Below are 12,022 nucleotides of genomic sequence, written 5' to 3'. Positions count from 1 at the left end.
GCACTCCGGGTTGGGATTCTGAAGCCCACTGCTAATTTTCCTAAGTGGGCTGGGCCAAAGGTCTTCCCAGCCACACCTTTCCAGGTTAACACCCCATCTTCTCTCAGACTCTGTTTTTCCTTTATGTGTATTTTGTTGCATGTGGAAGAGCAATATGGGAGTAGAAAAAAAGGTTTTGGGCCAAATAATGCAGTATGGTTGGAAACGCTTTCCTTGTGCAGATTTGGCATAAAAATAAACTTCTCTGGGAGAGGGCTGTTGGTGGCTGTTGCTCATTAATATGCTGAAATGATTTCGCACCGCCCCTCCCCCCCCATTTTGAAGGTTCCTTGAGGCGGATTTCTATTCATCTTTTTCTGGGAAAAAGATAAAATGGGTGGGGGGAGAGGTGTGAGGGGGCAGGATGTGGAACTTATGCAATGTAGAACTTACGAGAAATACTACCGTTTGCGTGGTTCTTAGTTACATAAGGTTGAGGAGCTTGGATGTCTACACTGTGGATTAGCGTCTTTTTAGGGGAAAAAACCATTTAGGGAGGACTTTCTTTTCAAGTACCATCAGCTAACTTTGAATTGTAGTTAACAAATGTGGACGTACAGGGCAGGTTTATTTGGACACGGAGACGTAATACCTGCCAAGCCCCCACGTCACTGGTGAACAAGACACACACACATACACACGCACACACACACGCACACACACAAAGTCCTTGGTGTACATGTAGGACTTATTTTTCAGGAATTTCTTTTGAACATTCTAGGGTGGAGTACAAATTTGATATGGGTACAGCCACATAGAAGAAAAACGTATTTCTGTCTTCATTTTGGTTTTATGAGGATCCCTTGAGTCAAAACAAAGCCCTTGATTGGAATGGCATTTACTTGTCCAGGACGGAAGCTCCGTAAGATCGGGGTCAGTGGCTGTCGTGGTCAGCTATGACACCCTAGTAACTTGGCTTAGTGTCCAACAGGGAGGAAGTGCCCAGAAAATGCTAGTTGAATGTTCATTTGGGAAGGGGGAGATTTTTATGGGTTCACAGCCTAGCGGGTGGGCGGGTACCTGGCTGGGGGTCCGTGTAATCCACAGTGTAGCCATCCAGCTGGAGAAGTTCCTGAGGCTCCGCTTTTTTCTCCCGGTAACTGCACATGGCAAACGTGTACTGACTCACCTAAAAAAGAAAAGCACAGATTGTGAGGTTGGTTCCCTAGAGCCCATTTTCCTTGAAAAAAAAAACCCTCCCTGTTCAAGCCTGTCCTTTCCCCTGAGGCCTGCACTCAGGAGCTGGGTTCAAATTGAGTTTTTCCACCTCCTGGCTGTGTGACTTGGAGCAAGTTAAAAGGCTTCTCTGGTCCTGTTACCTCATCTGTAGATGGATATAATCTGCGAACCTACCCTTCTCACTGGCTTATTGTGCGGATTGAATGAGTTCATAAGTAGAATGCATTTAGAATCTTTCCCTGATGCTTAGGAAGTGCTTGACAAAAGTTAGCTATTATCATTATTGCTGCTATTTTAATTGAGCTAAGCTACATGAAATTGACATTTGGGTAGGTCAAAACTGGTTGCATAGCAGCAATTTTTTAGCTTTTACCTAATGTGACTATGGCCCTGGCTCTGGCTGAGATTGTCAAGCTCTCAGACTTGACACAGGCCTTTCGGTCAGAAATTGGGGACTAGACTTTTATTTATTTATGCCCTCCCTTTCTTTTGTATTTTACTTTTTGCAGGCCAATTCTCAGCACTGAGTCGCATGTCTCATCCCTCCCTCCCCCATCCCACTGAAGGAGTGCTTTTGGTCACTTTGAAAAGTCTTCCCTTCATCTCAGACAAGTGCAGGAGTGACATGCTGTCACAAGCAATGAATGCTTGATCTCTAGGTGCCAGTCATGGGAGAGCCATCCTCAGCCCCGGACAGCACGGTTTTTGTCACTGGTGTGGCCCTCACGACCCACACGGGCATCCGCCCACGTCAGTGCTGGGCGCGGGCTCTGCAGCTGCAGGCCAGCCTTCAGGTCCCTGTCGCCTCGGTGCATCCAGACCCAGCGCAGATACTTAGCATTTCTACATCTGGCTTGTCTGCAAGGAGCCCGGGGGAGAGCAAGCCTCCTTCAGGCTTTGGGCTAAAAGCTCAGGGGCATATTTACCATCCACGGATGTCAAATGTCTTAGTGAAGGAGTGCCACATCCCTCATCTCTTAGTTCCCTTTATTAAAACAGACATTTACTAAGTGAACTTTGATCCCAGCAGGGGACATTTTTTATCTCCTTCTCCATGGGTCTGATTTTTCTTTTTTTTTTTAATGGTAAGAAATTGGCGCTCTCAAAGCCTGCACACATCTCCCACAGTTCTCAGCCTGAAGGTCCCAGTGGCAAGATAAAGGGAGTCCACGGGAGAATGTTTTACTGGTTGATTTATCTATTGCTGCCCTCTGTTGGTTCCTGATGAAAACTTTCTGCCCGACGTGGGTTTCTTGATCACGCATATAGTTTGCAGAATCTGTTCCTTATATTGCAAGGTCTTGATGGGCTTCAAGGGAAACATAAAGCCACTAAGAGTATGTTCATAAGTGGACATGTATTATGCTTTGTAATAAGCAGAACAACGAATAACATCCTCTTCTAAAAAGGAGGATTTAAGAGTGCAGGCTTTGGATGGGGTCACATAGGCCTGGGGCCCCATCCCAGCTCTCAGAAGCCGTCCTATATATAACTCAGAGTCTTCATCTGTATTTTACCTGTGTCTTATTGTGGCTGGAGGATTAATCGAGCAGTGAAGGGCTTTTCACACCATGTGTGACACTCACCTAGCAAATACTCAATTTATGCATTTACGTAGGCAGTTTCCATGCATTTGGCACTAACGTCCTAATACAAAGTAGCTGAGTAGGTGTATTTGCTTACTAGATTATAAATCCTTTGAAGGCATGCCTGGGGAGTCATACACCTTGGTTATATTCACCTTGCCATGAGCAAAATCTACCATGTAACGGGCATTCACTAATTGAGTCTGATTGGTTCTAGAAACATGAGTATGTACCATCCAATAAAGAGGTTTTCTCCCTCCCAAATTTACATCTGTTACTCCAATCCACTACTGATCCCACGGACAACCTATACCCCACATCCCCTGTCATGATAGTGAACACAGATATTGCTGGAACAGTTCTGCAATGATTTTTTACCTCTCTGGCAACATGGAGATGATATAGTTCGTTAATATGATGATTAGCCAAATAGACGGTTGCAGACACTTACTTGAGATCAGAGAAATATCACAACAGAAGGCTGTTATTTCAAGATTCAGGCATTTACTATTACTACATGCTTGGGGCTTTCTGACTTTTCCTTTTTCTATTTCAGGTCCTTGCTTCTTGGAGCACTGTATGTTGCTGCCCCCTTCTGGTGATACTGTTGAAGTTGTTCCAGACAAACTTGGGGTCAGAAAAACTCGAATTGGTTTATTAGGACCATTTTAATCTGGAATTTGGCAACTTATTTTAGGAAAAAAAGGAGGAGGGAAGAAATGATTTGTTTTTGAATATTTCTAATTATTGCAAGGTTGGAGGGAGCCTCAGATTTTCTAGAGAGCTTGAAGTGTGAGGGAATAGCAAGGGTCTGGGAGCTGCTAAACCGTTTTAAGCCCTGACCTTCCAGAGTCTGCTGCATGGAGAGAGCGTGCCTGAGGGGGGAAGTCGGCTTAGAGGAAAGCACAGTCAACAGATGGTACAGAGAGAGAGACTGAGTCTTGATGACTTTGTTTAAGCTCTGGACCTAGCCATGCCAGCAAACTCTTTAGTTAATTAGTAATTTAATTAACTAACCAATATAATTCTTCCTCTTCAAAAACTTAAGCAAATTCGGGTTGATTGTTGCCATTTACAAACAGAATATAAATGCAAATGCCCTTTAGGGCAATTGTGAAGTTGAGTGGGAAGAATGAACATTCATTCAGTTATAAATCATTCACCTATAAATCATTCATTATATGTCTTACAATTCACTTTCATAGTTAATATTTTTTCTGGGTGACAACTGTTGTATTATAGGGTGTTTTATATTATCAGACAATATTTTATCTCATTCAGATTTAGATTTTTTTGAAAACTGGAACGGTCAGAATTTGGGTGCATTATACTATCTCTAGGGAATCCGAAACAGGTTATGATTTGGGGACCACATTGTCTCTAACTGATGCAAGGTGTGTGAGTTCTAGGACACTGTATCTAGGACATTGTATAAACCTCCTTGAGCACAGTGCCATCTCAGTGCTTGGTGTCCTGGAAGACACCTGGAATCAGAAGACCTATGTTAGGTTTCACACAGGCTGCCTATGAGCCATTGACCTTGGGCAAGTCATTTAACCATCCTCAGTCTCAGTTTCCTCCAATGCGAAATAGGGATAAGACTTGTCCTTAGCACAGTACAGAAATCTTTGGGGCATAGAAGAAAAATATTTTAGAATAAAAAGATGATAGAGGTGAGGCTTTCTAACCTGGTCTGGATGATGAGTTGGCTTCTTCCACTCCTCCCCTCCCACACCCAAGGTGGGGAGCTCAGGGTGGAGCTCGTGGAATTGGCACCTTCATCATTAACATTGGTTTGGTCGCCATTCCTAACAACGGTAATCAACATATTTGCTCCTTACCATGGCCCCTGGGGTTTAGAATGAGTTTACCCAGCAATGTCTTGACTCAGGGTGCTGGAGACCCATTTCTCCTTAATCCTTGTGTTAGGGTCTGCAGCCATGTTCACAGGGCATATACTGGGATTTCAAGGAACACAGCTGAGAGGCTTTGTCATGCCATTTGCACATAATCATCTGTTTAGCTACTCTAATGCTCAGTTCCTTGGAGAACATAAACTCTGAGAGAGTGTGGTCGAAAAGGAGTGGGAAACTTCAGTTTAAAAGGGACAATGACCTCCGAGGCGGTGTTTCTCCAAAGGTGGTCACTGGACCCCCTGCGTCAGTATCTCCTGGGCTGCCTGTGAAGCATACAGATTCCTGAGCTCCATCTCAGAGTTTTCTGTGCATCAGACGCTTCTGGATGGTCCTTAGGATCTGCATTCTATTTATTTAGTTAGTTATTTTTAGGCTGCACCCTATGGCATGTGGGATCTTAGCTCCCCGACCAGGGGTCAAACCCGTGCCCCCTGCGTTGGGAGCACGGAGTCTTAACCACTGGACCGCCAGGGAAGTCCCTCTGCATTTTAAAAAACACCCAGTGCAGGCAGTCAGGGCCATACTTGGAGAACACTGTGTAGGAACACTGAAGTCTCTGGCACAGAAACACCCTGCAACTGCTTCATTCCCTTCAGAGCTGGTAGGGCAGACTCCAGCCACATCCATCATCATTTTAGCCTCGATCCTTAAACATGGGAATTGCTGCTTTGGCTCAACACCCCTCTAAGGGTAGCCTTTGTCCCTGGTTAGTAGGAAGCCCATTTATAACCTATCTTTGGTTCCCCAAGGTAGTAGCTCTAAAGGGAAATCTCCCTAAGAGAGAATTTAATAGTTTTGCATTATAGACAGAAATGTAGACTCTGTGTGTGTGTGTGTGTGTGTGTGTGTGTGAGTGAGTGTGTGTGAGTGTGTGTGAGTGAGTGTGTGTGTGAGAGAGACAGACAGACAGACAGACAGACAGACAGACAGACAACCGGGGTGGGAGGGGAGATGAACTTTGAGGAGACTGGTGTTGGATGTGTTCTCCTTAGGCTTTTCAAACAATTTTCCTTGTATTAAATCTAATGGAATTCATAATCATGTTGGAAATTATGTGTTACCAGCTCTCTATAAAAAACACTCCATGAGACCCAGCGCCTGAATGGAAAGGCACATTCAGTAAGTCACTTGGGTAGATGTGCCTCCTTTGTGGTGGTTTCACACTGTCCCACAGAGATCCCTCTGAGGCTGCTGGGGGGTTGGGGGCAGGATGGGGAGAATCTGCTTTCTTCCCCAGCTCCCTCACCCTTCCCCACATTTGACCAGCCTGGTTCTCCTGTTTTCACTTTTGCATTTTGCGTTTCAGTGTAAGGGTGTGGTGGCTAAAAGAAACCGAAAATCATTTGTACTTAAGACTGGATTCAACACTGCATGCAGCTGCTGGGCGCCTGTGGTCACTGCTTGAGCTGCCATCTTTCTCTTCAAGCAACTTGGGATATTTTTGCTTTCCCTGAATTGGGCCAGGACTGAGGGCCTTGAACTTCTCTCCTGCAACTCTGTTGGCATTGGGGTTGTTTCAAAGGGCTTAAGTTGTTCTTTATCATTTTGATAAGAGTGCCTGTAAGTGTGATCACTTAAACAGCAGAGATGAAAAATTGAGAAGCATCTAAAAGTGATGCAGTATTTTCTAGGTAGGCCACCAAAATTGCTTGTAGACGTTGTAGTGAACAGGACAAAAATGGAAACAGAAGATCTGAATTTTCCTCCTGGCTCCCCCATTACCTTTGTGATGGTGGGGCTGGCATATCACCTCTGCAGGCCACAGAAGGTGTTAATGGAGACTTTGGATTTAGGCTGAAACAGAAGGTTTAATTTGGGGGATGCATGTCCCCAGTGTACCTCAAGGGCTCTTTAAAGTTAGTGAGAATCACATGTACATGAAACCTCTCATGAAATCCTTGCAGGAAAAATGCCGAGCTTTAGACAGGCTTTGGATGCCCTTTTCTGATTTTCAGAAGTGAGCACATAGCTTGCTTTGTAGCTACTGAGTGCTTCTTATCTTCTCTTGGTAGAAGGCTCAGCGTGAAGGCCCTAAAACGTCTGTGTTCCAGTCACACGGCCTAGAACAATCATTCTCTTCTTTTGGGTTCAGTATATATTGTATAGACATGGCTTCACTAATATTCTCAGCACAATTCCTCTTTTTTTTTCTGAAGAGTTTTTTTCTCCCCTAAAATCTCTCCCAAAGTAAGAGGTCAGCGACATCTCCTAAGTACTTCATCATTTCAAATACTGTCAGAGAAAAGTCTTGTGTCCAGTAACTGGCTACCTCAGTGGGAGGAGAGACTCCATATTACATGACAAGGCCACTTACCCCACTTCCTCTTGGAAGGTGTCACCAGCCACTCTCTAGGTCACACAATCTTTCCTTTCTCAGAACCACCTGAAGCATTGCCTGGGCTCTTTTTCTCTCTCTTCCTTTTCCTTCTTTCTTCCACTAAATGCTTCCTGAATGGCCATGCCAGACACTGAGCTGGAGGGTGTGTGTGTGTGTGTGTGTGTGTGTGTGTGTGTGTTTGTGTGTGTGTGTGTGTGTGTGTGTGTGTGTTAAAGAGGGAAGCACAGCTAGATGAAATGGAAACAGAACTGACCCTGAAACAGCACATGGTCTACTGAGGGATGCCAGACCACAAGTGATTCTACGGGAGGCTGCTCTGCCAGGTGAGAGGCATGCAAAGGGGAGAATCACCCATAATCCAGCACTGCCTCTTTTGATGTATCTTTTTTTTTTTTTTATTCCAGCGTCTGAAATCTTCATCTTAAATATTTTTTTTCCTTTTTAACATCTTTATTGGAGTATAATTGCTTTACAATGGTGTGTTAGTTTCTGCTTTATAACAAAGTCAATCAGCTATACATATACATATATCCCCATATCTCTTCCCTCTTGCGTCTCCCTCCCTCCCACCCTCCCTATCCCACCCCTCTAGGTGGTCACAAAGCCCCGAGCTGATCTCCCTGTGCTATGTGGCTGCTTCCCACTAGCTATCGATTTTACATTTGGTAGTGTATATATGTCCATGCCACTCTCTCACTTTGTCCCAGCTTACCATTCCCCCTCCCCGTATCCTCAATTCCACTCTCCAGTAGGTCTGCATCTTTATTCTCGTCTTGCCCCTAGGTTCTTCATGACCATTTTTTTTTTTTTTAAGATTCCATATATATGTGTTAGCATACGGTATTTGTTTTTCTCTTTCTGACTTACTTCACTCTGTATGACAGACTCTAGGTCCATCCACCTCACTACAAATAACTCAATTTCATTTATTTACTTCACTCTGTATGACAGACTCTAGGTCCATCCACCTCACTACATATAACTCAATTTCATTTTTTTTATGGCTGAGTAATATTCCATTGTATATATGTGCCACATCTTCTGTATCCATTCATCTGTCAGTGGACATTTAGGTTGTTTCCATGTCCTGGCTATTGTAAATAGAGCTGCAATGAACATCGGGGTGCATGTGTCTTTTTGAATTATGGTTTTCTCAGGGTATATGCCCAGTCGTGGGATTGCTGGGTCGTATGGTAGTTCTATTTTTAGTTTTTTAAGGAACCTCCATACTGTTCTCCATAGTGGCTGTATCAATTTACATTCCCACCAACAGTGCAAGAGGGTTCCCTTTTCTCCACACCCTCTCCAGCATTTACTGTTTGTGGATTTTTGATGATGGCCATTCTGACTGGTGGTGTGAGGTGATACCTCATTGTACTTTTGATTTGCATTTCCCTAATGATTAGTGATGTTGAGCATCCTTTCATGTGTTTGTTGGCAATCTGTATATCTTCTTTGGAGAAATGCCTATTTAGGTCTTCTGCCCATTTTTGGATTGGGTTGTTTGTTTTTTTGATATTGAGCTGCATGAGCTGCTTGTAAATTGTGGAGATTAATCCCTTGTCAGTTGCTTCATTTGCAAATATTTTCTCCCATTCTGAGGGTTGTCTTTTCGTCTTGTTTATGGTTTCCTTTGTTGTGCAAAAGCGTTGAAGTTTCATTAGGTCCCATTTGTTCATTTTTGTTTTTATTTCCATTTCTCTAGGAGGTGGGTCAAAAAGGATCTTGCTGTGATTTATGTCATAGAGTGTTCTGCCTATGTTTTCCTCTAAGAGTTTTATAGTGTCTGGCCTTACATTTAGATCTTTAATCCATTTGGAGTTTTTTTTTTGTGTGTATGGTGTTAGGGAGTGTTCTAATTTCATTCTTTTACATGTAGCTGTCCAGTTTTCCCAGCACCACTTATTGAAGAGACTGTCTTTTCTCCATTGTATATTCTTGCCTCCTTTATCAAAAATAAGGTGACCATATGTGCGTGGGTTTATCTCTGGGCTTTCTATCCTGTTCCATTGATCTCTATTTCTGTTTTTGTGCCAGTACCATACTGTCTTGATTACTGTAGCTTTGTAGTATAGTGTGAAGTCCGGGAGCCTGATTCCTCCAGCTCCGTTTTTCTTTCTCAAGCTTGCTTTGGCTATTCGGGGTCTTTTGTGTTTCCATACAAATTGTGAAATTTTTTGTTCTAGTTCTGTGAAAAATGTCATTGGTAGTTTGATAGGGATTGCACTGAATCTGTAGATTGTTTTGGGTAGTATAGTCATTTTCACAATGCTGATTCTTCCAATCCAGGAACATGGTATATCTCTCCATCTGTTTGTATCATCTTTAATTTCTTTCTTCAGTGTCTTGTAGTTTTCTGCATACAGGTCTTTCGTCCCCTTAGGTAGGTTTATTCCTAGGTATTTTTTTTTAATGTGTCTTGTCTCTTCACTTACATGCTCTCTTTAGGGTAGATATCAGCTGTTTTTGCCTGCTCAGCATCCATTTCTTTTTCTGGTAATGGCATGCTGATTTTGCACTGGAGACAGCTCAGTGGCACTGTGAATCAAAGCACCATGGTCTGCCCCTCTGAAAAGCTGGTGTGACACAAGCTGGACCAATCCAATTCCCTCTCTCAGATTTGGTCCTCAAGTGGAGACACAAAGATAGAAAACGGTCAGAGCTGATTTTGTCTTACAGCCATGTCAATGACACTGGCCATGGTTCCCACCACCTGGATTTCTGGAACTACTCTGGGTACTAGCTTTTTGTTTTTTGTTTTTTTTGTTTTTTAAAGTATTTGTTTATTTATTTTATTTTATGGCTGTGTTGGGTCTTCGTTTCTGTGCGAGGGCTTTCTCTAGTTGTGGCAAGCGGGGACCACTCTTCATCGCGGTGCGCGGGCCTCTCACTATCGCGGCCTCTCTTGTTGCAGAGCACAGGCTCCAGACGCGCAGGCTCAGTAATTGTGGCTCACGGGCCCAGCTGCTCCGCGGCACGTGGGATCTTCCCAGACCAGGGCTCAAACCCGTGTCCCCTGCATTGGCAGGCAGACTCTCAACCACTGCGCCACCAGGGAAGCCCTGGGTACTAGCTTTTATCACCAATCCTATGAACTACCACAAGAGCCTTCCAATACACTTTTTTTTTAAGCCTTACTTACCTTGAGTCTGTTTCTGCTATTTGCCTATAAAGAACTGTAAGAGATACTCTTCTGGAAGTGAGAGACCAGGTCTCCCAGTTCTTCTCTATGACCTATCAATGTACCCTTCACAAAATAGGTACTCAATAAATGTTGGTTAGCTGATATTCTGAGGAAATATATCTCAGGATGAAATGTCTTCCATCACTTAGCTGTGGCTTATTTGGATGGTTGGGAATAATTCCAAAGTTTTCCTTTGGTTAATTTATTTTAAGGTTTTGTTGCACCCCATAGTGATCATGAAAGCAAAGATTACCTCTTGCTTCTAGCCAGACAGATGCTGTTTGCCTTAGAGACACAGTAGACGCTTGAGTAGATCCGTAGAAGGTCTAGCCTTAGAAGCTCAGGGTTGGTGGAACTTTCAAGGCCATTTAGACTAAGAGGTAGCTGCTTTTATTGTGAGATTTCAGAATCGGTAGTGCTCAAAATACTAGTCAATGCTCATAGCCAACACAATAACCCAGTAAACACCTTTAGTCACTAAATTACAAGTTGACTCACTTTGTGACATCTTTCAGAGTACAGAATAAATTAACTTTTGGCGAATTGAATTATAGCTCACATGCTCTGGTGGAGCTTGCAAATTAAAAAAAGGCAATGACAAATTCCTTTGTAAACTGAAAAATCCTGATGCAAAAAGCAAACAAACCAAAAAAAGGGGGGGGGCGGCGTGGAGATTTTCAAGGACATGCATTACTATTTCTGGAATCTTTTTTTCTTAAAGATACACTGAAGAGGGCAATAATATTACTTATATATTACTGATGTATTATTAACATCAATATCTATATCTACACCTGCATCTTTACACACAGAGATGTACCCTGCTGCATGGTTAATAACAGTCCCAGCTGGGGAAGCCCAAAGTACCTCAAAAAGGAAAATTCCACAGGTATTAGAATCTGAGCTATATGTGCATTCATGAAACAATGTCTACAATGACTGTGTTCAAAAACAAAAAAGCAAGTTGATGAACAACATGAAGAGTTTGATTATTTAAAAAAAGCCTATGTGGAAAGATATATTTAGATGGTTAAACATAATTATAGGGGGTCTGGAAGCCTCAGACATCAAGAAGACTGGAATGTTCTTCCACAGGGGGTTCAAAATCAAACTTATTAAACAGTGAAAAAGATGGAAAAAGTCCAACTAAATTCTGGCTTTTCTCATAATGACTACCTTAGTGCTTTTAGAAACAGCAGATTCTTCTAAAATAATGTTAGTGTCCCTATTGCCCTAATCAGGCACACACTTGCTCCCTCCCTGGGTTCCTGCATCGCTGGTAGGGGTGGGAGTTTACTGCTCCCACATTTCATATATATTTCTGTATTGTTAGAATTAGAAAATAATGAGCATGCATTACTTTTTAGAACCTGAAGTGATGTAAAAAGGAAGAGGAGCAGAAGGGAGTGCTCTGGGTACTGGAAATGTTCTGTATCCCTCTGAACGGTGGTTGCATGTATATATAATATATAGAAATTCACTGAGTTAAACACTTGAGCTTTGTGCACTTAAGGTAAATTATATGAAAAACATTAATTAGTCCTATTGAACCTTTAAAAATAATGGCTCTAAAGACTGATATCAGAGTTGAAGAGTTACCTGCACTAAGACAAAAAATCTTTTCTTCCATCTCTTCCAGACATTCTTACCGATGGCCCATAAATACCTGAAGGAAAGCAGAAAGACCAGAGATGCATTAATGCTTGAGCTGGTGAACTGTTCAATTCGCTTCACCATGAAGCTGGGTGCTCACAAACAAGGAAGTTCACAGGGCTCAGGA

The 12,022-nt window shown here is 42.9% G+C and overlaps 1 protein-coding gene across 4 annotated transcripts in view; it reads right to left on the bottom strand.

Moving 5' to 3' along the window:
* CADPS (calcium dependent secretion activator) overlaps positions 1 to 12,022 on the bottom strand; it is a 483,330-nt gene that overhangs the window by 169,999 nt on the left and 301,309 nt on the right. For all 4 annotated transcript variants that reach the window (XM_068557631.1, XM_068557633.1, XM_068557634.1 and 1 more), the window contains exons 9-10: positions 11,842 to 11,908; positions 1,060 to 1,168 (exon numbers count right to left, since the gene is read on the bottom strand). In XM_068557631.1, the coding sequence (XP_068413732.1) occupies positions 1,060 to 1,168; positions 11,842 to 11,908 (176 nt within the window). The remainder of the gene's footprint in view (positions 1 to 1,059; positions 1,169 to 11,841; positions 11,909 to 12,022) is intronic.

Source organism: Eschrichtius robustus, chromosome 12 (genome assembly GCF_028021215.1).
Source record: "Eschrichtius robustus isolate mEscRob2 chromosome 12, mEscRob2.pri, whole genome shotgun sequence".
NCBI lineage: Eukaryota > Metazoa > Chordata > Mammalia > Artiodactyla > Eschrichtiidae > Eschrichtius > Eschrichtius robustus.
This window is presented reverse-complemented; position numbering and strand designations above follow the sequence as displayed.